This window comes from Anomaloglossus baeobatrachus, chromosome 2 (genome assembly GCF_048569485.1).
Source record: "Anomaloglossus baeobatrachus isolate aAnoBae1 chromosome 2, aAnoBae1.hap1, whole genome shotgun sequence".
In the NCBI taxonomy this organism is placed as follows: domain Eukaryota; kingdom Metazoa; phylum Chordata; class Amphibia; order Anura; family Aromobatidae; genus Anomaloglossus; species Anomaloglossus baeobatrachus.
The window spans coordinates 720,325,240-720,352,595 of NC_134354.1; the positions used below are offsets into that span (position 1 = coordinate 720,325,240).

The following is a 27,356-nucleotide window of genomic DNA, read 5'->3' on the forward strand; positions in this document are numbered from 1 at the left end:
AAGAAGGAGGAAACCCAGCGTTTGGTGATGTCCATGGGTTCCAGACTTAAGGCAGTGATTGCCTCCAAAGGATTCGCAACAAAATATTGAAAATAAAAATATTTTTTTTGGGTTTGATTTTTTTGTCCAGTTACTTTTGACCTCCTAAAATGTGGAGTGTTTGTAAAGAAATGTGTACAATTCCTACAATTTCTATCAGATATTTTTGTTCAAACCTTCAAATTAAACGTTACAATCTGCACTTGAATTCTGTTGTAGAGGTTTCATTTCAAATCCAATGTGGTGGCATGCAGAGCCCAACTCGCGAAGATTGTGTCACTGTCCAAATATTTCTGGACCTAACTGTATCGCCGGGGTCACGGATTCCGTGACGCACATCCGGCATTGTTAGCGATGTCGTTGCATGTGACAGCAAGAAGCGACCGTTAACAATGGAAAATACTCACCTTATCGTCCATCGTTGACACGTTGTTCCTTTTCAAAAAATCGTTGATTGTTGAGCATGCAGGTTGTTTGTCGTTCCCGAGGCAGCACACATCGCTACGTGTGACACCTCGGGAACGACAAACTTCAGCTTACCTGCAGCCGCAAGCAATGCGGGAGGAAGGTGGTGGGTGGGATGTTACGTCCCGTTCATCTCCGCCCCTCCGCTTCTATTGGGCAGCCGCTTAGTGATGCGGCTGTGACGCCGCACAAACCGCCTTCTTAGAAAGGAGGCGGTTCGCCGGACACAGCGACGTCGCTAGCCAGGTAAGTCCGTGTGACGGGGCCTAGCGATCTTGTGCACCACGGGCAGAGATTTGCCCGTGACGCACAAAAGACGGGGGCGAGTGCTTTCACCAGCGATATCGCAAGCTATATCGCTGCGTGTAACAGCCCCTTAAGGCACACCTGTGCAATAATCATGCTGTATAATCAGCATCTTGATATGTCACACCTGTGAGTTGGATGGAGAATTACTCACTAACACAGACTAAGACAAATTTGTGAAAATATTTGATAGAAAAAGGTCTTTTGTAAACATAGAAAAGTCTTAGATCTTTAAGTTCAGCTCATGAAAAATGGGAGCAAAAACAAAAGTGTTGTCTTTATATTTTTGTTCAGTGTAGATTTCAAAGCAAGTATTTGAGACCTCTAAGGATTCTTGAGAAAAAGGCATAAGTTGTCTAAATGTTTTCATGCGTAATCTACAATTCTAGTCACTCTGATGAGTATACTGCTCTATTACCATCCCTTATTACCATATCAATCAGATTTTTAGTAACTACGTGCTACCCAACATTCAGATCTTACTCTGTTTGTCAAAACGGTTAATACAATATTTGTAATGGAAATGTATCGCACTTACTTGGGGTCCACCAGTGGCATTAGCAGCTGCAGTCGGGTGAAAGCATAGGGCCACGCATAGCTGAGCGCAGTAGGGCAATGTTTGGGTAAATGTTCTTGCCTAAGAAATGTGAAGAGGCAGAGAACCCAGGGGTCCTTTACAGACTGTGCAAATATCCACACATGGGAAGGGCTTTTTACATCGTAATGGCTATTCACAAGGACGGCGTTCCAATCCACCAACCACTGTAGATCCACATTGTGAGTGAATGGCAGAGCAGCCTGGGAGCAAAGCAAAGGTTTTATAAATTAAAATTAATATTTTTTATGTTTAAAACATAACATAGCATGTGCATTGTTATTTTAGGACTTTTTTTGTCTGAGGGCCACAATGTTACACTGAACCATTCCCTAGGACTTTATTAAAACTTAAAGGGTAGTTATCTTCTGGAGCAGGAGCACACTGCTCCCCTGATTCCAGGTATCCCAATTGCTGGGGAACGGTATACTCCTGCTTGATTGACAGTTTGGACCAATGGCTTTATTGCACCAATGACTAAAACTAAGTGCTCCCCAATGCTGCAGCCGTATCGGAAGACCATAGTGGCCCCCGAAAGTGGCTGACATCAAGAGCTAACAATGTGCTCAGGTGAACATGGCCAACTCCAGAGCAGCGAGTAAAAACTCTACAGGAAAGTGTATATAAGCACCAGACACCAGAGATAACCGGTAACCTACGCAAAGTACATAAAACGATATTAAGAATCCCTTTATTCTTAAGAACAGATGGGATTTTGAATAACTTGCGATAAGTAAAAAATTTGCAGAACCCTGTGAATCCCCGCTTACTCGCCAGGATCCTCGGTGCCTCCTCTGGTTAGTAGGCCCAGTTGTCATGCTAGGAATGGTGAGGTACCAGGAGTACAGCGACAGGGAAGGGAAACCCTGTGTCTAGAGAAGGGGGAGATGGTGACCCCTGAGGAAACCTTCCACTGGCCTCTGGTTCCACTGACCACCCTAGATAGGCTCCGCACCTATGCGCAAATCAGGATACCTGGCCCTGGCTGACTCTAAACTGAGCCCTATGTAAGGAACGGATGGGATGAGTGCTTAGTCAATCCCGCTAGGCTCTAAAGAAGACACAGGGAGCACACACAGGGGGAAGTGAACGAATAACTGAAGACTCAGGGAGAGGTACAGCAACAGACTACAATGTTTCTTCAGAAGGATACAAGCTGACTGCTTGCACCCAAGGCCTGTAGAGAAATATAACTATCACCAGCAAACACCAAGAGGAAATGTGGATATATAAGGACACAAAAGGAAGTGATGATTATTAACAGCTGAAAGGTGAGGATATCCATAAGGTCCTAAAAGGAAAAGGATTAATCCCAAGCAGATATAATACATAGGATACCACTTACACTACATCAGGAAGAATAGAATGTCACAGACCAGTTTGTACAGCCAAATGTTGCGACCTTCTACAGCCAGACACCACAGGACAGTCTGTCACCCACGACACACCTGTGACACTAGTGCAACTTTATGTGTGCATCACGCCAGAAAGATAATGTCACGCCAAACCTACAAGTCGGATGAGGCGCCAGGAATTCCAGCAGATAAGAGGTAGTCTGCTTGTCTTTACAGGCATTATGCAATATTATCTATTAAAGAGAACAGAAACACCCATTTAAGGGGTATTTCCCATAGGCATATTGCCCATAGCGGCAGACCACACAAGTGGGGACTAGAGCAGACTACTCCCTTCTCTGCCATTTAGCCTGTGTGGCCATCATACTGCGTGCAGAAGGGGCTGTAGAGCCACCATGCTGTGAGATGTAGGGGATATGGGGGCCATTTTAATGTGTCTCTGTGAGTGGGGAATCATATTTTGCTGGAGTCACTCTGGGTTAAACATACTGTGCTTGAGGGTACAAATTCACTGTGGGAGTATCATACTGTATGTGGAAAAGGGAGTAATTTTGGGGCATCATACTCTATGGAAACCATGAAAGTGGTATGTTCAGAAGCGGACCTGTGCAGTCGCACTGGGGCCCAAGAGGTAAGACGACCAAATTCACCTCTAAAGCAAGTACAATTGTGTATTATTACAAGATATTGGATTGCAAAGGGATCATATACTGGTCTTGCACAGGGGCCTCCTTGTGTCTGTGTGCACCCCTGTGCAAGACCAATATATGGGGTCCCTGGGTATGTGGTGGGTAAAAACACTAAAGGGTCTTCAGAAGGGGCACAATTATCATTTATGCGCCATAATATAGGTCTCTCTCCCTATAAAAGGTCCTAAAACTGGAAGGAGGCGCTGCCATTGGAAAATGACAAAAGATGGAATAATCCTGGAGTGTGATTTAAAGTCAACGCGTTTCAGAGTACAAATCCCTTCATCAGGACAATCAGAATGACTGCCCTGATGAGGCCTAGGATTAAAAAACTGCATATATGGCTGTATACACCAAAGAGGTCATTTTTATTACTATTTTGTTTTAATATTTTGTGTATATTTGACGCTCACATGGCCAAGAATGCATAAAATCACTTACAGAATCGGACACAGCAACGTGTAGAAAGCTTTCAAGTATAGAAGGACTGAGCTGATCCAGGACATCGATCATCGGCTTATCATCTTCCTATAGTCAGATAAAGCAGAATAAATTAATTTTATCCAATATATGGATATATAAAATAACTTTTAAGATGTCATTACCTTCATCAATGTGTTTAAACACTGGTCTTGGAGGTAATGGGAATATTCTCTAAAGGATATGGACATCTTTGGAAGTAATTTATATTTTATTTTCATTTATTTATTATTTTTTGCATAGTTTGACTTTTACAGGCTGTTTACTATGCCTGAAAATTGTTGACTGCAGAAGGAGTTAACTAATCATCCATCAGCGAGCTCAAGCTGACAGAGCTTCTAGCTAGTCTTTGTTTTACTAACCTCTATTTGCTGATTTATGATCGCATGAATAGTTCAGCTTTCCTTTGATGTGGTCTGTGGTGAAAAAGCAGCGGAGAGTTCAGAAATAAATCAATATAAGAAATACAAATTCTCCTGTCAGAACCAGCTCACTGATAGATGCTTAGTTAACTCATCCTGCAGCCAGCAATGTGCAGGAAACAGCCTATAAGAGCCAAAACAGTGCAAATATGTTTCATAAAACCCCAAAAAATGTTTATAGCTGAAAATACCTAAATTTTATAAATAAACAATAAAAAAAAGCCACCAAAACAGTCCATATTCTTTACAGTTTTCAGATTATTGGTTTTCACAACAGCAGCAATTAGATGGCGGGAGCCGTCCTTACCTCGGCTTGTCCCAGTGCGGTAAATAACGCTCGGACCTCTTTCAGTATTAACACTGCCATTTTTCGAGTAGCCAGCTGAAAACTGCAAAGTAACAATAGTGCGAATCCTTCCACCGCATGCAGCACATTGGAATAAGGGCCCCGTTCAGACTGTATCCTGTGACTGGAGCCATTGGGAATTAGCTGAGTGAAAAAAAAAAAAAAGAAAAAACAGGATTTTTTTTTAAAATGTTTGCTAGTTAGTATTATTACTTTATACATCTCTTTTCTTTTGAGACTCTAGATTTAAAAGGGAACCTGTCATGTCGTTTTTTCATATTAAACTGGCTCCAATGTGTTTTACAAGATGCAATGTGCGGTGCTAACATGGTAAAAAAAAACAAAAAACAACAGTTTATATGCTTACGTGACGCCCTGGCAAAACCAGGTAGTCACAAATAGGCCCCCGCATAACACCATCCCTCACTAGGAAACACACAGCCAACCATTAAACCCTAGTCACCCCCCTTAGGGACAGACAGACAGACCAGTGGGCGTGGCCAGGTGATTGGTGCACGCCCACCCAGAGGTTTAGACAGCCCGGGGGTGGGAAAACAGGCAGTTAAGGAGCAGTTGAGTTTGGAGTTCAGGGAGAGTGGAGGGCAGGCCTGTGTGTCAGGTCTGAAGCTGACTGACAGGTACCAGGGTAGGAGCCCTGGTGCCACTGGCTAGGAGGCAGACGGTGGTCTCCGTCAACAGGAGACGGCTCGGTGGAACCAAGGTGGATCGGGCCAGTGTTGGAGCCCGCCGGTGCAGACATGGGGAACCGACCCGGAAACCGTAGCACAAAGGGGGGTACTCGGACCCTGAAGCCAGGAACCAGAACCTACTAGAACTGGTTAATTAACCAATTGAGGCCAGGACTAGAGGTCCTATCCCACCCAAAGTCCCTCATAGAAGACAACAGCCCACCGATTAGGGATAAGAGGTCACCGCCAAGGCCCATAGATCCCACGGGCCAGCGTCTGCGGGAACGGCTCGTTAGGCCACATCCAACCGGGAGCGGACTCCTACGTTTCATACAAGGAAGTCTTTTCTACTTAAAAACGGTGCAGGAAAAGGATAGAGACCACCAGCCGGGTGGGGGATCCCGAACGCAGCCGGCCGCGGCACCGGCCACCACCACCTTGGTTTACCAGAGACTTGCGTGTTATCCTAACAGTGAGTACACCAGCACCCTCTGCGGTCGTCATTCACCCTGCACGAGAGCCATCGGGTCCCGGGGCCACCATCCCTGCCCACGGAGGGGTTAACATCTTGCTGCACAACATCTCCCCCGGGTGCCCCATAACATCAGCGGTGGTGTGGCGTCACAAACCTATTATGGCCTAGCCCGTACATCTACGTCCCCCATTTTATTCGGCGTGTCCGCGAGACCCCCGGGTCCGGAGACCCTCGAGCCACCACGCCTGAAGGTCTGGATCCGAGCAGCGGCGGCTGCTGGCATGGGGGCGGCACACTTAGGTGAATGTAGTTAAAGGGAACCTGTCAGGGGCAACATGCACCCAGAGCCACGAGCAGTTCTGGGTGCATATATCTAATCCCTGCCTAACCGTCCCTGTATACACTAGCATAGATAAAGAGATATTTAGAAAAAGTATTTCTAAAGATCTTTTATGATATGCTAATGAGGCCAGGGACTAGTCCTAAGGGCGCGATTTCCTGAGCTCATTCCGTCGTCTTAGCATGTTAACATGCCCACAGGGACGTGCTAATATGCTATTCAATGCCCATTGCCCAGCGTCATCGACAGTGATGCACGTACCTGTGTCCGTTGTCACCGCCTCAGTCGCCGGGCTTAGGGTCAGTGCATATCATCAGAAGTCCCCGCACTTCTGGTCATGTGCACTAGGCCTCTCTGAAGTCAGGATGCACCTGGCTTCATAGTGCACATGACCGGAAGTGCAGGGTATTCAGATCATGCACACTGACCCTAAGCGTGGTGTTCTGAAGCGGTGTCAATGGACAAAGGTACACGCGGGGTGATACTGGGCTATGGGCATTGAATAGCATGTAACCACATCCCTGTTGGTGTAATAACATTATAAGACGTCGGAATGAGCGCAGCAACTAATGCCCTTGCGACTAGTCCCTGCGCTCATTAGCATATGATAAAAGATCTTTAGAAATACTTTTTCTAAAGATCTTTTTATGTATACTACTAGCTGTAGTACCCAGGCGTTGCCCGGGATAGTAACTGTCCCTCTCCCAGTCTCTGTCTGTGTGTCGCTGTCTGTCTCTTTCCTTGTCGGTCTGTTTCTATCTCTCTGTCTGTATTTGCATCAGTCTGTCTCAATCTCTTTCCCCGTCTGTCTCTTTCCCCGTTTGTCTCTGTCTCTCTCTATCCGTCTCACCACCGACATCTTTTTACCTCACACATAAGCTTCGTATACTAACAGTTTATTTTTGTTCCACTGACAGTTGCTATTTATAGCCTGTAGCTCCCAGCTCCCTTCAGTTAAATGGAGGCAGGATTTTGGTGAATAACTGTAAAGCGCAGGGTTAAATTTTCCCTCCCAAACATAGTCTATGACGTTCCCTGAGTCACATGGAGCGTCTGTGCAAAATTTTATGATTGTATATGCGACGGTGCGGATTCCTTTAGCGGACACACACACACATACACACACACACACACATACACTGAGCTTTATATATTAGATTAGATACAGGGACAGTTAGGCAGGGATTAGCAATATGTACCCAGAACTGCTCGTGGTTTTGGTTGCATATTGCACCTGACATGTTCTCTTTAATACCTTAGGGTCCAGTCACATCAGTCATAGGGGCAGCATGTTTGCAGGGATCAGTCACTGTCTGTCAAGTTCAGCCATGATTCTTTTTTGAACTTGCTAACGCCCCCGGCATTGTAATTAATAACACCACAGGTTCTTCACCAGCACTTCTCTTCTGCACTAAGTCCATTACGGTCACATGATCATTACATCACACAGGTCCTGCACCATTTCACCAATGTGACCTCTGGAGATCAGGAGAGGAGAAATGGTAGTGCAGGACCTGTGTGATGTCACGATCATGTGACCGTAATGGCCGGAGCTCAACAGAGAAGTGTTTGTTAAGACCTATAGTGTAAATTACATTGTGGGTGGGGGATTTAGCAATTTCAAAAAAGAATCATGGCTGAATTTGACGGACAGTGACTTATCTCTGCAAAAGTGTCTCCCCTATGACTGATATGACTGAACCCTAAGGGTACGTGCCCACGATCAGTGTTGGCAGCGTTTTGGATGTAGCATATTTTCGCTGCGTACAAAACGCTGCATTGTACAGTACAAGCGCAGTGGATGAGATTTCTAGAAATCCTCTGCCCACTGTGGGTGTGCGGCCCTCAGCAAACACTGACCTGTGGTGCGGCTTTCTGAGCTGCAGCATGTCAATTGTTTGCTGCGGCGTCGCAAGCGTTTTCCTTAGGGAGAACACAAGCAGGAGACCGCAGCGCTCCGAACCCTGATCATGGGCACGGGCAGCTGCAGTCTCCTGCAGAGGAGACTCGTGTCCCTGCAAGTCAGGACCCGCCTCGTCCAGGACACAGCGAGTCCTGATTGTGTGCATGTACCCTAAAAGGTATTCGCTGCATTCTACTAAGCATATAAACTCTTAAAAATCCATGTATTTATCTTAATATCTATTTAAACCATGCTAGTGATGCTCATTGCATCATATAAAACATATGAAAAACGACATGACAGGTGCCCTTTGAATTAAAAGTTTATATAATATTTTATATGTTCATGCTAGAGAGGAGTGGGCCTTTTTAAATTCAAATGTATCACATTTTCCCCCTAAATTTGATTTGCGGCAAAAGAGGGAAAGCGAGAGAAATATCATGTCTACTTTCTGTCTGAAACTTAACCTTTCCAAAACTGAACTTCTTCTATTGCCTCTGTATTCTAACCTCCCCAAACCTGACATCTCCCTCTCTGTGTGTGGTACCACAATAAGAACTCCTAGGCTGCAGGCCCGCTATCTGGGGGTTATACTTGACACTGATCTCTCCTTCACCTCCTGTATACAATCTCTTACCCGCACATCTCGCCTGCACCGGAAGAACATCTCTACAATCCAATCCGCTTCTTTCTCACCATGGAAATTACAAAAACCCTCACTGTGGCCCTGATCCACTCCCGCCTTGACTTTTGTAATTCTCTATTAATTGGCCTACCCCTCACTAGACTCTCTCCTCTAAAGTCCATACTTAATGCAGAAGCCAGGGTCACCTATCTGGCTAATCGTCACTCAGATGCTTCTGCTCTGTGCCAGTCATTGCACTGGCTGCCCATATATCACAGGATCTAATTCAAATTGCTTGTTCTCACCCAAAAAGCTTTTCACAACATGGCACCCACCTACATCTTCACCCTCATCTCTGTCTATCACCCCACCCGTTCTCTACGCTCTGCAAATTACTTGACTAACATCTACACTGATCTGAACCTCCCACTCCCAACTCTAAGATTCTCCCGAGCTGCACCAATCCTCTGGGATGCTCTACCCCAAGAAACTAGGACGATGCACAACTTGCACACCTTCAGAAGCATCTTAAAACACATCCTTTTAGGGTGGCCTACCACCCTCCCTCATGAAAGTCAACTCATATAGCTCCCCTCTACTCTCTCAGAACATTAATTCTCCCTTAAACTCCACAGAGAAAAAAAGAAAAAGAGAGAAAAAGAGAAAGAGAGAAAGAGAAAGAAAGAGAAAAAAGACAAAGAGAAAACAAGACAGAAAAAGAGAAAAAAAACAGGAAAAAAAAATTTAATAAACAGAGAAAAAAAAAAAAACAGAAAAACAAAAAAACAGAAAAAACAAAACAAAACAAAAAAAACAGCGAAAAAAACTAAAAAAAAACAACCCAGAAAAAAAAACAGAAAAACAAAAAAAGAGTGCATAAAAGAGTAAGTGAAAAAGAAAGAGAAAGAGAAAAAAAATTTAGAAATAGAATGAGAGAGAAATAGCGAGAAAGGATTACAGGTTATAATACATTTTAACTAGATTCTAGTGACCAAAAAAGAATAAAGCAGATGCATCCCAAAAGCCAGTCCCACTGGGAGACATGAAAAGAAGATATGAGAATATAACTCCCCCCCCCCATACCTCTGATGTCCTCATTTTCGCATGCTCATACGATTTCCCGGGGGTCTGGATTACCAGCTTCCATTGGGTGAGCAACTGCAAAAGCATCTTGAGAGATGTGTCTAGAAGCGTCTGGTGGGTATCATTCACTTCACGCAACAGAAAATTAATGAATCCAAATAATACATCTTCCCTCCAATCCACAAAGTCAACAAGAAGACCCTGGAGAGAGTTCTGAGCAATGTGCCGCAATTCATCATCCATGTGGATAGACAGCCTGCAAGGACATATGAAACAAATGAAACAACTACATCCATCACTGTCAAGATACACTGCCATGACAAAAAAGGAAATCATATAACAATACAAACCGGGTAGAAGAAAGCCTGATCATACAGCGTTTGCGAAGACGTCAATAAACCAATTTATTCCCCTCCAATTAAAAACTGGAACCAATCAGATGCCAGTTATGACTAGTGGAAAACCTTCAGGGGTGTGTAATAAACACGGGTATAAAAACACACATAGTAAATGACTGTCAAACAGCGCTCCCCATAGGGTGTGGACTAGGCATACCACGGAGCATCAACCTTAATTGGAGTCACTTAAAATTTACAAATGATATCTACAAGATATCTTCATCTCCAGAACTGAGAACCACAGGAATAAAGATGGAGGCAACACAGGTGCAAAACACTGATGTAGCAACCATTCACAAACTACCAATCCATGTGTGGTACACTTGTATATTGCAGGGCAGCTCGCCTAATCTAATAGTATGGGCATCACTAATAGGATATAAGCCAGACACTGCACACCTACATGTGTGAACAGCACCCTATACAAGCCTTTTTGTGTGTAATTTTAATACCAAGCAATCACCCTCTCCATGGATTGGCAGTGTGTGAATGGTTGCTACATCAGTGTTTTGCACTTGTGCTGCCTCCATCTTTCATTAAGGGGTTTTGCTGCTTCCTGTTAGTGCATTAGATTATGAGGCCTGGGCAGGTAAATACTATTGCCCTTTTGTTGCCATACATAATTTCTGAATTTTTTTGGGGGGGAAATTTAATTCTTCTTTTTGTGGTTTACCTTTTATATTTTTAATAAATTATCTAGTTCAGGGATGTACAATATATGGCCCAGGGGTAACGCGCCCTCTACCTCCCAATCATCTGGGTGAGGATATCCTTGTCTGTGACGGCTGGTTGCTTGAAAAGGAGAGTAAAGCAGAGATGAGAATGTACTAAAAGTGCCTGGACCCCAATATATAGGACCCCTAAAGGCCGCTTTACACGCTGCGATATCGGTACAGATATCGCTAGCGTGCGTACCCGCCCCCATTGGTTGTGCGACACAGGCAAATCGCTGCCCGTGGCGCACAACATCGCTCAGACCCGTCACTACTTTCCTGCCTAGCGACGTCGCTGTGACCGGCGAACTGCCTCCTTTCTAAGGGGGCGGTTTGTGCGTCATCACAGCGACGTCACTAAGCGGGCGCCCAATAGAAGCGGAGGGGCGGAGATGAGCGGCTGTAACATCCCGCCCACCTCCTTCCTTCTGCATTGCTGGCGGTCGCAGGTAAGGTGAGGTTCCTTGTTTCTGCGGTGTCACACGTAGCGATGTGTGATGCTGCATGAACGACGAACTACATCGTACACGCAGCAACGATAATTGGGAATAGGGGAGCATATTACCGATTAGCGATTTTGCAAGTTTTTGAGACGATACAAAATCGCTAATAGGTGTCACACGCAACGGCATTGCTAAAGCGGCCGGATGTGCGTCACAAATTCCGTGACCCCAACGAGATCGCTTGAGCGATGTCGTAGCGTGTAAAGCGGCCTTTAGTCTATCAAAGAGTAGAAAAGATAGAAAGGAGTCCATACAAGAGCATGGTCTCGTCTTCTCTTGAGTACTAGTGGGGGAGAATAAGAACTGTTCTCCCAATGGGTTCAACTCCTGGTAATGGTTCTTACATCGCACATTTGTGACATATGTTTCCAATATTCCAAAAAAGTTTCAGATTCTCCTTTAGATTTTATTACCCCCCTTGGACCTGGTTAAAGCGGCTTTCAATTGTCACTAAACTATTGTTCAGATGCAGTTCAGTGTAAAAATAAATTGTGCTTTTTTTGTTTAATCTCACAGGGTGCAGCCAATGTAATGGCACAAGCTGCTGGGCTTAGTTATCGGATAAAGTCTGAAGTAACAGTGGAGACTCTGCACTGGACCTGGGGAGGGTAAGCAAACCACAGTTTGTTTCTTTACACAGAACCTGGGGACAACGTTTACTAAAAAGGAAAACTCCTTTAAAGAGAAATGTGTCACCAGGTTTTTGCTGCCCCATCAGCGAGCAGCATAATGTAGAGACAGAAATCCTGATTCCAGCGACGTGTCACTTACTGAGCTGTTTGCTGTCATTCTGATAAAATCAGTGCTTTTTTTCTGCTGCAATTCTGTTATCAGAATGTGAAGTTGAGTATAACTCCGCCCCACACCATAGATTGGCAGCTTTCTGCCTATGCAAAGTGTACACAGAAAGCTGCTAATCAGTGGTTGGAAAGGGGTTATACAGAGTTCATGAATATGGAGAACTACAGGGCAGTGGGATTACTAGTTCTCTAGTGACATCTCCTGTTGATTAATAAGTGATTTTATCAAAACTACAGCAAGCAGCCCAGCAGGTGAGCTATATAGCTGTAATCAGTGTCTGTCTCTGCATTATGCTGCTCTGAGTTTAAGTGGTAAAAACCTGGTGATAGATTTCCTTTAAATCCAGAAGTTCGACCCACAAACCCAAAATAGTTGAGCAGACCTGGGATAGAAGTTGGTACTCTCTGTGGTTCTCCATGGATATAAAAGGTGATCAATAAAGAAACCAGAAACCCATTAATGAAAAATAAAAAGTCAAGAAAAATGTTTCACTAATTCCACAGACACGACAAACTTATCCCTTCGTCCTACTAGAACTTATAGACATCTGTTGGCAACCCCTTCTATTTAACAGAAAAGTTAAAGAGGACAAACCACCAGGATTTTCCTACATAACCTAAAGCCAGTGCTATACCGGCACTATCAGGCTGATTCTATGCATACCTGTAGTTGTGAGATCGGATGTATAGTTTCTGAAATATAGGCAAGTAAAGTATGTGAAATGCACTGTTATTTGATGGATAGGTGCAACGGAATATCTAATAGATGGTTCGGGTTTTGCTAGTTATTCCCGCCCCTGTCTGCTGCCTGTCCTTCCTCCCCTGTAGTAAGAGACATGGAGAGAAAAAAGAGAGGAAGGACAGGCAGGCAGAGGCAGGAATAACTACAAACCCCGACCCACCTATTAGATATTCTGCAGCACCTATCAATCAAGTAACCGTGCATTTCACAAACTTTACCTGCCTATATTTCAGAAACTATACATCCGATCTCACAACTAAAGGTATGTATAGAATCAGCATGATAGCGCCAGTATAGCACTGGCTTTAGTTTCTATAGAAAAATCCTGGTGGTTGGTCCTCTTTAAGACTTAAAAGGATTATTCCATTAAATGAGTCTTATATAACACCACAATTTTCTTTCCGTAGATATGTGGGGCCATGTGTAGCTTCCCTCAGGGATAACAGCTGATCGGTGGTGGCTTTGTGTGTAGAAATGGGCTTGTTCTGGTGATATAAATCCTTTAATGCACAAATAACCAGAAACTAATAACAGAAAAAGACTCTTGGAAGAGTTGAAAGAAAAAAAAATAAGCACCAACCACTTCATATCTGGGGGTAATTCTAGAAATCATGGAAACATCCTTGAGATGTCTGAAAACCCCCAAAAAGAAGACAAGAGCTCTTGAGAAAGACCACTCATCTTCTCATCAAGAGTCCAATTCTTAATGTATCAGAATGATCCTGCAATGTATTCTTCTAAACAGTAAGAAGCCCGATACCTGGAAAGTAAGTCTATTAACTCCAGTTTGGACATCCCATCGGGAAGTAGGCGAGGAATAGCTGCCACGCATGTTCTGAAAAGGTCGATTTTTGGTTTTCGTTCTCCTCTGAAATGTAAAAAAAAAAAAAAATAATGGAGATCAGAGCAGGCTGCACTCATCCTATATAAACAAGTGATTACTGCAATTCCAGGAGTCTGCTGGCCGACAATGAAAGACTCGGGCACGCTCCATTAAGAAGGAGACTCCGCACGGTTTACTTTATCAAGCATTTTCTCATGACTTCTTACATCAAAGAATCATTGGCTAGATAAATAAAGCAACTGAAAACACAAAATAGGATTTCACTAGATTTCGTCCATGGCGGGAAGCAGCGTACCCTGCAGCCCACCGGCACAGCTTAGAGATAAGAAATGTGTAATTCAGTCAAATTCATTTGAAATGTCTTCAAGGAAAGAAATGTTCTTGAGCTGAGAGTCTTTATTAGTTTACGATATTTCCACAGCTGTCTCTACGTGCAAAGCTCAATTCTAAATTGCTGCCGAAAAAGATTCTCAATGTTCTGATTTTGCAAAAGTGAGCGAAGGCGGTGATTCATACCGAGACATTCGTAAAGGACTGCCATATTTAGAAGGCATGACGTAAATGTAACCTTCAACACAAATGGACGGAGCTTATCTATTCAATGCAGGAAGGTTAGTACTAAACATACCACTATATGCTGGACCATATCTGATCTGGCATGAAAAAGCAATAAATACTGAATATACAGGATGTTTTAGGAACTTTTGGGGATTTTTTTTCCTTCATGACTGCATAGTTGAAGGGTTTTCGCCAATGTGATGCCAGTTTCACATGCCTGTCATTCACGGCCTGGGTACAGACAGTGATGTTTGGACCAGCTGAAGATCATCAGCCCCACATGCAACAGCCCCATAGGTATATACAGTATGTTATTGAGCTTGGGACAGGAAACTAGACATGAGTGAACCTGTGGAAGTTCAGTTCGGTGGGTGCAGCCGGACTTTTGAAAAAGATCAGTTTGGGACTCAGATGTAGGCGTTCCTCTCCCCGTTCAGTGGTTCAGTCAGGGCTTCTGTCCGAACCCCCGCAAAACGTTTTTGGACGTAAGTGCCAACAGGGCCATTGACTACAAAGGTGTAGACAGAATCACCCTGTGCTCTGTCGTGCACCATTTTAGGGAGTATACGCTTTCTGGAGGTTCACACCAAGACGCAGTCTATTACGTCTGCGTGTCTATGTGAAGCCCCACAGGTGTAGTGTCGGTGCATTACCTTCAGGGACTCCACTCGGCTGGATCTTGTCACAGGTAGGAGATCTTCTTCTTGTCGTGACGCCACTCTCAGTATTGCGGTCAGTGGGGGACCGCCACTGCAGGTTGAGGGGCGCCTGGGGCTGATGGTGAGTGCAGTTAGTTGGAATAGCCCCCTGAGAGTGAGGCAAGCCCCAGGGCCCTGTGTAGATGCGTAGAACTACAAGGCGCAGAATAACTCCACACAGGCAGAATGTCTTTCAGGGTTTTTACTCACTTCAGGTGGCAGGGTGAGTAACCCGGGCGTAGCTGGGATGAACCAAGTGGGAACCAGGTGTCCTTCAGGCTGACTTGTGAGGGTGACTACTAACTCGCCTTCCTTAGCCCTTGGTGGTTTGGGGTAACCCCGACTTTGAGTCCCTATGGGGGTCACCCAGGGAAGATGCTGCAGCCTCTCTCCCCTTCGTTTGCCGTTTGCTTGTCGCCTGGACCAGGCCACTCCAGCTGCTTGCCTCCTGTGACCTATGGGCCCTAACTGTGGCTACGTGGCTGCGGCTTTTGTGGTGTTGTGGCGTGGGCTTTGAGAGCCCCACACCGGCAGGTTTAGCAAAAGAAAGCTGGATCTATCTCCGCTTCGGGATCTGCCGCCCGTTTGGGCCTGGTACTCTCTAGCAGTCTCCTTACTTCCCACTCCGTGCTCTCTCTTTAGCTGAAGATGGATTTCGGGTAGCACTCCTAGTTGACCGTTCTCCCCCGTCGGTAGCCACTGCGCGGACGCTGTCAGACTACAGCAGCCCACGGGATCTGCTCCTCACTCGAGCTCCCTGGACTCTGCACTGCCTGGCTCACTGTCCCTCCTCTCCTGTTCTTGCCTACGCCACCTAGCAACCAGACTCTCTTACCACACCCCTTGAGAGGAGATGGAGGCTTTTGGCCCCCTCCACTATTCCAGTGAAGGTGAAGGCTTTTCCCCCTCCTGGGATCCCCAGGGGTCCTCTCATGGGTACATGTGTGAGACCTGATCACTATGCGCCTGTGTACCACACCCCGGTCAGCCTTCTGGATTACCTGTGTTGTACTGTCCCCAGCATGGGTGCAGTACTCAGTGGTGCCTGACCAGGTCAGGGGCGCCACATTCCCCCTTAGTTATCACCAGCACGTCCTCGGGCTGCAAGACAACATTTTAAAATGCATAAAACATTAAAACATGGTAAAACATTTTAAGACCACCAGCTATCATACATCACCACCCTCCACCCACAAGTCCGTTAACCCACCCAAAACCCTCTCACGTTGGCCGCGCCTTCAGCCACTTCTGGCAGGATGTAGAGGCGGCTTACATGGGCTGGTGGTCTTCAGGGTATACCTGGCCTGGTGGATCCGCGCCTTCAGCCACTTCTGGCAGGATGTAGAGGCGGCCTCCACAGTTGGTGCTGACCAGGTACCCTCTTTGTGGTGGAGAGCCAGGCCCCATAAACAGGCATGCTCTCTGGTCGCAGGCGAGCCAAGGCCCTATATACGGACGGGCTCCTCCTGGTTGCAGACGAGCCAAGCCCCTAAACAGGCTGACTCTGGTGGTGGTGGTGCCCTCTGGTGTAACTATTTACACTGCGAGAGTTTGTGGCTATAGCCAGTTCATAGCCTTAAGGTTTATTTCTCACAATAGTTTATGTGGGCACATTCTTGAACTTGTAAAACGTTGCAAACTTCAAAACTGGTCAAACAGTAACTTGGTGTACTTTACTTTATGCAGATTCCTCCTCACCAGGGCTTGGGCCTGTAGGGCTGGGGCATCTGTTACTTTTATCGTCTGTTTCTTGATCCTTTCTTTCCTCTTCTTCAGTGTCTCTGTCTTCATCTTCTGTTGTGACTGCAGGGCTTCTGCAAGGACTTCTAGGGCATGGTGCAACATCTAGGGCATACCAGCCTCTTTCTCCCTGATGCATAGTGAACTCCACTGAGTCTCCTATCTTCAAATTTCTTCCAGGGTGTCCTCTGGGCAAATGGGCTCTCACATCCCTTCGATTGACAAAAATCCCTTCCTTCACACCAGGTGATACTATAAAGCCGTACCCTGATTTGAGGCTGAAATCTTCGACAATTCCTCGACGCAGGGGTCCTCTGATCTGTGCTTTGGCTCTTCTCAGGAACCGTTTTTCTTGTAGGTCTCTGGCCATGATGTCATCTCTCTGCTCTGGGGATGGCGGTGCAGGGGAAAACTGGGTTCTGCTGCGGCGCTGTGTCTGGCGGGCTGGATTCTGCGAAGTGCAGCTTACAAGCTCCCAGGTGGGGCGGTTGGGCAGGTCTTCTTCCGCAGGAGGTGTCAGGTCTTCCTCGTCCCAGCGGGAATATGGCAGCATCTCCGGCTCTGGGACTAGCACTGCTGCTGGCTCCGGGGGCAACTCCTCAGCTTCTTGCCCTCCTCTCCCCCTTAGTTCTTCGCTGCACTCTGGTCGTGGCAGCGCTGGGGATGAGTGTTCCTCAGCTGGCCCAGGCGGTGGACTCTTCGGCGTGGTTGCCGCAGGGGTTGCCTTAGGGGTGTGCGGAGGGAGCATGTACTGATCCACCATGTCCTGTGGGAACTTGGCCTCCAGGTCAGCCTTCAGCTGCCAGTATGCGGAGTCTTCACCTATCAGGGATTTCCTAGTAGGGACTTCCTTAGGCTGGGGAGCGGTGTCTGCTCTGGCCCTGCAGGCCGGGATAAATGGTGATGTAGTCTTTTCTTGGCGGGCCGCGCAGGGCATCGCTGCGGCGGCCTGGTCTTGGCGGGCCGCGCCTGGCATGGCGGCGGCCTGGTCTGTGCGGGCCGAGCCTGGCGTGGCGGCGGCCTGGATCTGCGTCGCTGTTGCGGCCGGTTCTTGGCGGGCCGGACTGGGCATTGCAGCCGTGGTCTGAACTGGCGTCGCATCCTCGATGGGGTCCGTGCAGGTGGAGCTGGGCGTCGCTGCAGTGATCGGGGCTTGACGGGCCGCACCTGGCGGGGCTGTGGCCTGGTTCAGCATCTCACTTGCGGCTCGGACGAGCGTCGCTGCTGCGGTGGGGTCTTGGCGGACTGGGCTCAGCAGGGTGGCAGCCTGGGTCAGCGTCACACCTGCGGCACGGATGAGTATTGCCGTGGCAGTCGGACCTTTGCGGGCCAGGCGGGGTGTCGCTGCGGCGGCCTGGATTTGGCGGGCCGCACCTAGCGCGGCTGCGGCCTCGCTCAGCGTCGCCGCGCCGGGCGCCTCTTCTGGGACCGCGGTCGTAGCAGCAGGGGTCGGAGCACTTGCGCTGGCCGGGGCAACTCTGGACTCACCCATCGGTGGCACCATCGGGATCTGAGTCGTCGCCGCTCGATCTGGCAGGCGTCGCGCGGCTCCCTCCTCGTAGGTCCGAACCGCCGCAGCCATCTCCAGAAGCTCCGTGCGTCCCTCACTGAGCTGTCGCATAATCCTGGCCTCCAGCTGATCGCAGAAGATAGCAAGCTCCCGGCACCACCAGGCAGCAGAGCCTGGTTCTGGGTATCCACGTCTGGACTCCATTTCTTCTCTCTGCAGCAGCAGGCTTGTGGCTCTCTTTCCTTCCCGCCGTCTCTGGACGCTTCCGCTCTCTTCACAAGCGAGGTCAGAACCCTGCAGGGGATCTCTGGGTAGCCACACCTCTTCGTGGGCGGTAACTTCTTCCAGCGCGGGCTGCTGTTGTTTTTCAGCGCGCTTTTCATGGTGGCAATATGGCGGCGCTTCCAATTTTTCAAGCGGACCGCCCAGGCACATGGTCACCTGTCTGAACAGGTCTAGTCCTTATCCTGTTCGTGACGCCAGATGTGAAGCCCCACAGGTGTAGTGTCGGTGCATTACCTTCAGGGACTCCACTCGGCTGGATCTTGTCACAGGTAGGAGATCTTCTTCTTGTCGTGACGCCACTCTCAGTATTGCGGTCAGTGGGGGACCGCCACTGCAGGTTGAGGGGCGCCTGGGGCTGATGGTGAGTGCAGTTAGTTGGAATAGCCCCCTGAGAGTGAGGCAAGCCCCAGGGCCCTGTGTAGATGCGTAGAACTACAAGGCGCAGAATAACTCCACACAGGCAGAATGTCTTTCAGGGTTTTTACTCACTTCAGGTGGCAGGGTGAGTAACCCGGGCGTAGCTGGGATGAACCAAGTGGGAACCAGGTGTCCTTCAGGCTGACTTGTGAGGGTGACTACTAACTCGCCTTCCTTAGCCCTTGGTGGTTTGGGGTAACCCCGACTTTGAGTCCCTATGGGGGTCACCCAGGGAAGATGCTGCAGCCTCTCTCCCCTTCGTTTGCCGTTTGCTTGTCGCCTGGACCAGGCCACTCCAGCTGCTTGCCTCCTGTGACCTATGGGCCCTAACTGTGGCTACGTGGCTGCGGCTTTTGTGGTGTTGTGGCGTGGGCTTTGAGAGCCCCACACCGGCAGGTTTAGCAAAAGAAAGCTGGATCTATCTCCGCTTCGGGATCTGCCGCCCGTTTGGGCCTGGTACTCTCTAGCAGTCTCCTTACTTCCCACTCCGTGCTCTCTCTTTAGCTGAAGATGGATTTCGGGTAGCACTCCTAGTTGACCGTTCTCCCCCGTCGGTAGCCACTGCGCGGACGCTGTCAGACTACAGCAGCCCACGGGATCTGCTCCTCACTCGAGCTCCCTGGACTCTGCACTGCCTGGCTCACTGTCCCTCCTCTCCTGTTCTTGCCTACGCCACCTAGCAACCAGACTCTCTTACCACACCCCTTGAGAGGAGATGGAGGCTTTTGGCCCCCTCCACTATTCCAGTGAAGGTGAAGGCTTTTCCCCCTCCTGGGATCCCCAGGGGTCCTCTCATGGGTACATGTGTGAGACCTGATCACTATGCGCCTGTGTACCACACCCCGGTCAGCCTTCTGGATTACCTGTGTTGTACTGTCCCCAGCATGGGTGCAGTACTCAGTGGTGCCTGACCAGGTCAGGGGAGCCACATCTACCTCCAATAGAGGTAGACAAAAATGGTGCATGACAGAGCACACGGCGACTCAGTCTGCACTGTTATAGTCAATGGCCCCAGTCACTACATACATCCGAAACCCGTTTTGCAGGGGGTTTGGACAGAAGCCCCAACGTAAGAGGTTGGAATGTAATGTTAAAGGGGCCTTAACCTGAACCCCAATGGGAGTCACTAACTGGGCAGTTCAGGTCTCCACCCACATACAGCCAGCCATAAACAGATCAGTTCCGGGGACAGGTAGACAGGGTTTTTCCAATTTTTTGGGTAAACACTACATCCGATCACGCTGTTGTTACCCCCAATGTGCGCCATTCAAACACTGCAAGCGGCTCTCACTGGGCTGAGTACTGAGCGTACCTGAGCACAGCAATGCTTGCATGAGTGGTGTTCATACATGAAGCACCCGATCTCCGAACTTGAACTTTTTTTTTTTTTTGGCAAAGTCTGTGTTCCATACGACCACTGAACCTCAGGGTTCGCTCATCTCTACAGGAGACGTGTGACCGGTCCGGACACAGCTGTTCGCACTCAACCGCGAACATCAGATGTGTGCATCTGGCCTTCTCCTAATCTGTATGGCCACTAATTCCTATAAGCGACCTACGTGATCATGTCTTCAGGTTCCTTGTTCAACATCTGTACATTCGTCATCATCATGCACCTTCCTACTTCTTTGTCAAGATGCCGGAGAATGTTGTCCACTGCTTTCCGTACTTGAGAGTAATATAGAGACATGCCTAGAGAAAATGATACGGTAGAAATTACAGACACACCGGATAAATAGGTCACTTATTGGTTTATTTCATGCACCGGTAGGTACTGGCATGGAAAAAAATGACAATTACACACTAAGAAATATTGTACATACATACGCAGGTCACCATGTTGCTCATATTAATCAAAACAATTACCCTTGCTTTTTTATGTGGAGGAGGACAAGGCAAAGAAAAAAATCCCATCATTGTAACTGCAGGGCAAGGTGGATTGAGGCCAAGAGGGTGGAAATAATGACATTGCTCAGCTGACGAGACCTGTACCATCAGCGTTTCTCCTCCAACATGATTCATACTATAAAGCTATTTTAGTCAGGCGACTTGCCTTTAGCAGGAACACTAAATTGACAATTAGATGATGCTCACCGATCATTTTGGCTTCATCCTCTGTGAGTGTTTTACTCAGGTAGGTTTTCTTTACACGTAAGGTGTTACCCGAAGGGTGAATAGCTCCCGTCACTGGCATGGGTGGTTCCCCATCTTTCTGCTGTAAACTATCCGCTATTACCAAGAAAGCCCTTAAGCCGATATTCATTCTCTGCCGTGACAAAGAAAAAAAACCAAAAGGTAAAACAACCGCATAAGTGTTAAATAGTGAATCACTCCATAAATCTGAACGTAATTCACGAGATCGCAACACAAATCTGAGACTGGTATAAGCTTAGAATTAGGAAGCCCAAAAAAGTAGGAGTTTTATTGGAATACGTTAAAATACAGAGAATAAATCTAAAATATAAGCAAAGGTGCCTACAAGACTGGGGCCATGCAGACATGCAAACAAATATATTATGGTAAATATATATGGATATCTATATAGCAGCAGTAAGTAGATTATTATCTCAGTAGTCACATATGTTGCACAAATCTAATAGGTAAAAATAAAGTGCTGATTATAATGCTGCAAAAAAATGTTAATAGCATGACCGTCGACAATAAGTTCACCTGAGGTCACAGCTGGGGTTCCCATGGTATCCCAGCTGTGATCTCAGGTGAACTGACCTGAGGTGAACTCACTGACCTCACTTCAGGTGAAGTCATTGAACTCAATGCCGGATTACTAGATTAAACTGTGTGCACACATTGAGTATTTGGTTGAAGACATTTCTGCACCAAATCTGCATCTCCTGGCAAAGAAACGCACCAAAACCGCATGAGTTTTTTATTTGGTTTCAGTGAGTATTTCTGCCAGGAGATGTAGAGATTTGGTGCAGAAATGTCTGCAACCAAATAATGTACACACATCACCTAAGCCAATAAACCGACATGGAGTGGAGGTGAGGTCACTGAGTTCAATGAGTTCACGTCAGGTGGATACCTCCAGCTATGATCTCAGGTGAACTCAGGGACGTCACCACTCACAGCTGCGGCTCAGTCAGCATGTCCCCGACACCGAAGTGTTCGGTCATGTTTTCTAATGTGACCGTGCACAGCGATCTCAGATGTAGCAGAGCCGGGATCATTGTGGGACCTCAAGTGGATTACGTCAGACCTGCTGGGGTGTTTTGGGGGTTGATTAATTTGAGAAAAAAAGTGTTGGATTATTTTTTTTTTTTTTTTTTTTAAATACAGGATCTTTTTCTCTGTTTTGTGTTTATTTCTTTTTACTTACACAATTAATAATGAAGGGGGTCTCATAGGCCCCTACCCATTACTAAGCCAGGGCTTCATGGCAGCTGTGATTTTTTGACACATCACAGCTGTCATTAACCCTACCACCGCTTCAGGGCAATCGGGATGAGCTGGGTATATGTATAAATACATGTGTGGTCAATATAAAAGGACTGGCACATGACTTATTCCTTCCAAAGGCCATACGAAGTACCAGAGGGCAATCACTGCGGGTGGAAGAAAGGCTATTCTGGCAGCTAAATAGGAAAGGATTCTTTACAGTTAGAGCAGTCAGACTGTGGAATGCCCTACCACAAGAGGTAGAAATGACAGATACTATAACAGCTTTTAAAAAAGGGCTGGATGATCTCCTCAGTACACACAACATTGTCTGTGATAGATGACTTAAGCTGGGTTCACACATAGCGACAGCGACGTCGCTGTTACGTCACCATTTTCTGTGACGTAGCAGCGACCTTGTAAGTCGCTGTTATGATCGCTGTTTAGCTGTCAAACACAGCAGAAGCAGCAGCGATCATAACGACGCTGTGATACATGTGCAGAGAGCAGGGAGCCGCGCTTAGCGCCTGCTCCGTGCTCTCCTAGCTACAGTACACATCGGGTTAATTACCCAATGTGTACTGCAGCTACATGTGCAGAGAGCAGGAACTGGCAGCGAGAGCGGCGGACGCTGGTAACGAAGGTAAATATCGGGTAACCAGGGAAAGGTCTTCCCTTGGTTACCCCATGTTTACCCTGGTTACAGCTTACCGCAGCTGCCAGATGCCGGCTCCTGCTCTCTGCTCGCTTCATTTCGTCGCTCTCTCGCTGTCACACACAGCGATGTGTGCGTCACAGCGGGAGAGCGACGACCAAAAAATGAAGCTGGACATTCAGCAACGACCAGCGACCTCACAGCAGGGGCCAGGTCGTTGCTGGATGTCACACACAGCGACAGCGACGGGACGTCGCTGCAGCGTCACAGAAAATGGTGACTTAGCAGCGACGTCGTTGTCGCTGTGTGTGACACCACCTTTAGTGACAAAAATGTATAATTGATGGCAAAAGGTTGAACTTAATGGACTTAGGTCTTTTTTTAGGATATGTAACTATGACCTGCAATTTTCCAATTTTTTAATAGTCACAAAAAAACAAAACCAAAAAAAAAACACTTACCTCTGGGTTGAGGCTGAAAGCTTTGGCTGCTTTTCCAACACATAAAAGATCAAAAATAATTTCTTTCATTGCAAAATCTAGACGTTCCTGAAACATAAAATACAATATAGAGATTTCTAAATCAGTTGATAAAAAGAGAGGATGTAACAGAATCCTGAACGAAATTTGGGAAGGGAAAGCAGCTAGACCGGAGCGGGGGATGGGCAGGAGAACTGTAAGGAGAGTATTAGAATCTAATAGTTTTCAAATACATGACATACCTGTGCAATAAACTGTATGATCTTGACAAAGATGTTAAGGGGCATGTCCCGGGGCACGACCCCTCGAGAACCCTTAGGGAAAAGCGTCCCGATGATGGTGGTCAGACGGCTGTAATAAAGGAAACATCATCATTGGGATTACAATACAGAGCAATTAAAATAAAGGTTTTATCAGTATTTCTTTATCCATAGAACACAATATTTGCACCAAAACTAGAGAGCAGACTCCTTGCTAATAATACTGTAATCAGGGGCAAACCAAGAACCATATTGCCCCCAGCCCGCCGATATAGAGGAGTTCAGCCGACAGTCTAACGTTTATGGGGGCTCCCGACTGTTCCCCAAGAGATGGTGTCAGGGGGCAGGAGGATCCGGCACGACATATTTCAGACTGCTGATCCTTTTGTTCCCTAATAAAAAAGCAGCTAATAAAGGTTTCTGGCAGTGGCTCTCTTATAGAGAACACAGGAGAGCCCGGCAGAGCGAGTGCCCCTTGTATGAGAGAGTTGGAATAAGAATCTAATGCGTATGGGGGGCTTGACATGTATTTTGCACATTTCATTATGTCTCATAACAATTCCTTTTTTTCTAGACAGGTTTCAAAACTTTCAGACAGGAGTAAAATTTAGGTAAAATACGCAATAAATTTGGTACACAATTTTTTTCTAATAAGTGTCCCATATAAAATTTATAAAAAAACATATGACTCTCACAATAGCTATATACATACCATAAACTTAAAGGGGTTGTCCTCTACCTGGGCAGCCCCTTTTTAAATGATGTAGCCCCCCTTCATAAATTAAGTCACCATATACTCACGTGCTGCACTGATGCTGCATCAGTGAGGCGTAGAGTCCGGGTCTCCCAAGGTTTGCATGACACAGATATGCAACGAGAGCCATGCGGCCCATCAGCGGCTGTTATTGGGCTGCTGTGCTCTTACTAAGTCTGTCTGTTGGAGGTTCACGGCTTCAGGTGAGCCAAGGACAAGCGAGTGTAGCAAGAGCACAGCGGCTACTTATTAGGTAATGTGAGTCCTGCAGCCAATGTTCACTACAGCAGCTCCAATGCTGGAGGGGAGTATATAGCATTTATTTTACAATTATTGAAAAAGGAATTATCCTCGTAGTGGACAACCCCTTTAAGACATGACTAACCTTTGTGTTGCTGTGTTGCTTTCACATTTTATTCGGATCATATAAACCCACAGTAGTCTGTACAGGGATTCCAGTGCGACACGAGCCATCTTAGGATCTTTATTCTGTTAGACATAAAGGGATCATCATTAAAAGTCGTAAATATAAAAAGACAGAAAGGGAGGCATTTATTTTTATATATATATATATATATATATATATATATATATAATATAATATCTGTGTGTGTATATAAACATCTCCCCATATATATGTATATACATATACACACACACACATAGTCATACATTCCCACACACATATATATATATACATATACACACACACACACATATAATAGACACACACTGTTTGTATACACGTATATATGCACACTACATATACATACACAAATGTACACATGTATATTCATACGTACATACACACACATTATATATATATATATATATATATATATATATATATATATATACACACACACACACACACACACACACACACAGTACAGACCAAAAGTTTGGACACACCTCATTCAAAGAGTTTTCTTTATTTTCAGGACTCTGAAAATTGTAGATTCACATTAAAGGTATCAAAACTATGAATTAAAACATGTGGAATGAAAGAATTAAAGTGTGAAAAAACTGAAAATATGTCTTATATTCTAGGTTCTTCAAAGTAGCCACCATTTGCTTTCCTCACTACTTTGCACACTCTTGGCATTCTCTTGATGAGCTTCAAGAGGTAGTCACCGGAAATGGTCTTCCAACAGTCTTGAAGGAGTTCCCAGAGATGCTTAGCACTTGTTGGGCCTTTTGTCTTCACTCTGCGGTCCAGCTCACCCCAAACCATCTCGATTGGGTTCAGGTCTGGTGACTGTGGAGGCCAGGTCATCTGGCGTAGCACCCCATCACTCTCCTTCTTAGTCAAATAGCCCTTACACAGCCTGGAGGTGTTTTTGGGGTCAGTGTCCTGTTGAAAAATAAATGATGGTCCAACTAAACGCAAACCGTATGGAATAGCACACCGCTGCAAGATGCTGTGGTATCCATGCTGGTTTAGTATGCCTTCAATATTGAATAAATCCCCAACAGTGTCACCAGCAGAGCACCCCCACACCATCACACCTCCTCCTCCATGCTTCACGGTGGGAACCAGGCATGTAGAGTCCATCCGTTCACCTTTTCTACAAAGACACGGTGGTTGGATCCAAAGATCTCAAATTTGAACTCATCAGACCAAAGCACAGATTTCCACTGGTCTAATGTCCATTCCTTGTGTTCTTTAGCACAAACAAGTCTCTTCTGCTTGGTGCCTGTCCTTAGCAGTGGTTTCCTAGCAGCTATTTTACCATGAAGGCCTGCTGCACAAAGTCTCCTCTTAACAGTTGTTCTAGAGATGAGAAGGTGTGTCCAAACTTTTGGTCTGTACCGTATATTCAGTCATTATATATATATATATATATATATATATATATATATATAATTTGCCTTATTCTGTGTGTCTGTCTTGCTCCAAAATTGTGTCACGGTGACAGTGTCACCGTGACAGTGTCGTTAGCGTGACAACTGTCGGATTGGCCGCTGGGCTCGGCCTGGCCCCGCCCCCCCACGGATTGTCCGCTCGCCTCGGCCTGGTCCCGCCCCCCGCATGGATTAGCCGCTCGCCCCGGCCCTCCGCACGCATCGCCCGCTCCAGCGTACACCGGCTCCCGGTACACATGTGCAGGGAGCCGGCATACGCTGACGCCTCACCCGCTCGCCACCGCCACATGTTGGCATACTCTGCCCCGCCCCCGGCGGACATAACCTTGCGATGCTGGGATCGTGATGGAGCCGGTGTACGCTGGTAACCATGATATACATCGCGTAACTATAGGAAGCGCTTCCCTTAGTTACCCGATGTGTATCATGGTTACCACCGAACACCGGCTCCCGGTACACATGTGCAGGGAGCCAGCATAGGCTGCGGTCAATAATGAAGTGTCATGCAGCGGTGAAAGAGTTAAAGACACTGCAAGACACTTCATTATAGGCAGCGGGCACCCCCAGAAGAGAGAAGACAGAAGAAAGAAGACTCCGCAGTCATACTCACCAGACGCCGACCGGGAGCAGGTGAGCGCATCAAGGTCCTGCAGCGGCGCAACACACACACGCACACACATAAGAACAGACACACACACATCAGATCACACTCACTCACTCTCACACACACCTCACACACACATCAGATCGCATCCACACACTCACAACATCCAGTGATATCGCTTACTTCTCGGCGGCGATACTGTGCGTGCAGTGACCTTCCAGGATCTGCCGGAGGATCACATGGCCGGAAGCATGTGGTATCTCCGGATGTTGAGTGTGTGAGCGCGTATGTGCGATATCGTCAGTGTGTGTGTGTGCGTGTA

General features: G+C 46.8%; 1 protein-coding gene across 8 annotated transcripts in view; it reads right to left on the minus strand.

The window, feature by feature from the left end:
• Positions 1-27,356, minus strand: part of FRY (FRY microtubule binding protein) — a 645,836-nt gene that overhangs the window by 209,456 nt on the left and 409,024 nt on the right. For all 8 annotated transcript variants that reach the window (XM_075337351.1, XM_075337349.1, XM_075337348.1 and 5 more), the window contains 10 exons: positions 24,950-25,053; positions 23,793-23,901; positions 23,533-23,619; positions 21,115-21,286; positions 20,580-20,712; positions 13,729-13,836; positions 9,813-10,068; positions 4,659-4,841; positions 3,891-3,977; positions 1,349-1,608 (listed from right to left, as the gene is read on the minus strand). In XM_075337351.1, the coding sequence (XP_075193466.1) occupies positions 1,349-1,608; positions 3,891-3,977; positions 4,659-4,841; positions 9,813-10,068; positions 13,729-13,836; positions 20,580-20,712; positions 21,115-21,286; positions 23,533-23,619; positions 23,793-23,901; positions 24,950-25,053 (1,499 nt within the window). The remainder of the gene's footprint in view (positions 1-1,348; positions 1,609-3,890; positions 3,978-4,658; positions 4,842-9,812; positions 10,069-13,728; positions 13,837-20,579; positions 20,713-21,114; positions 21,287-23,532; positions 23,620-23,792; positions 23,902-24,949; positions 25,054-27,356) is intronic.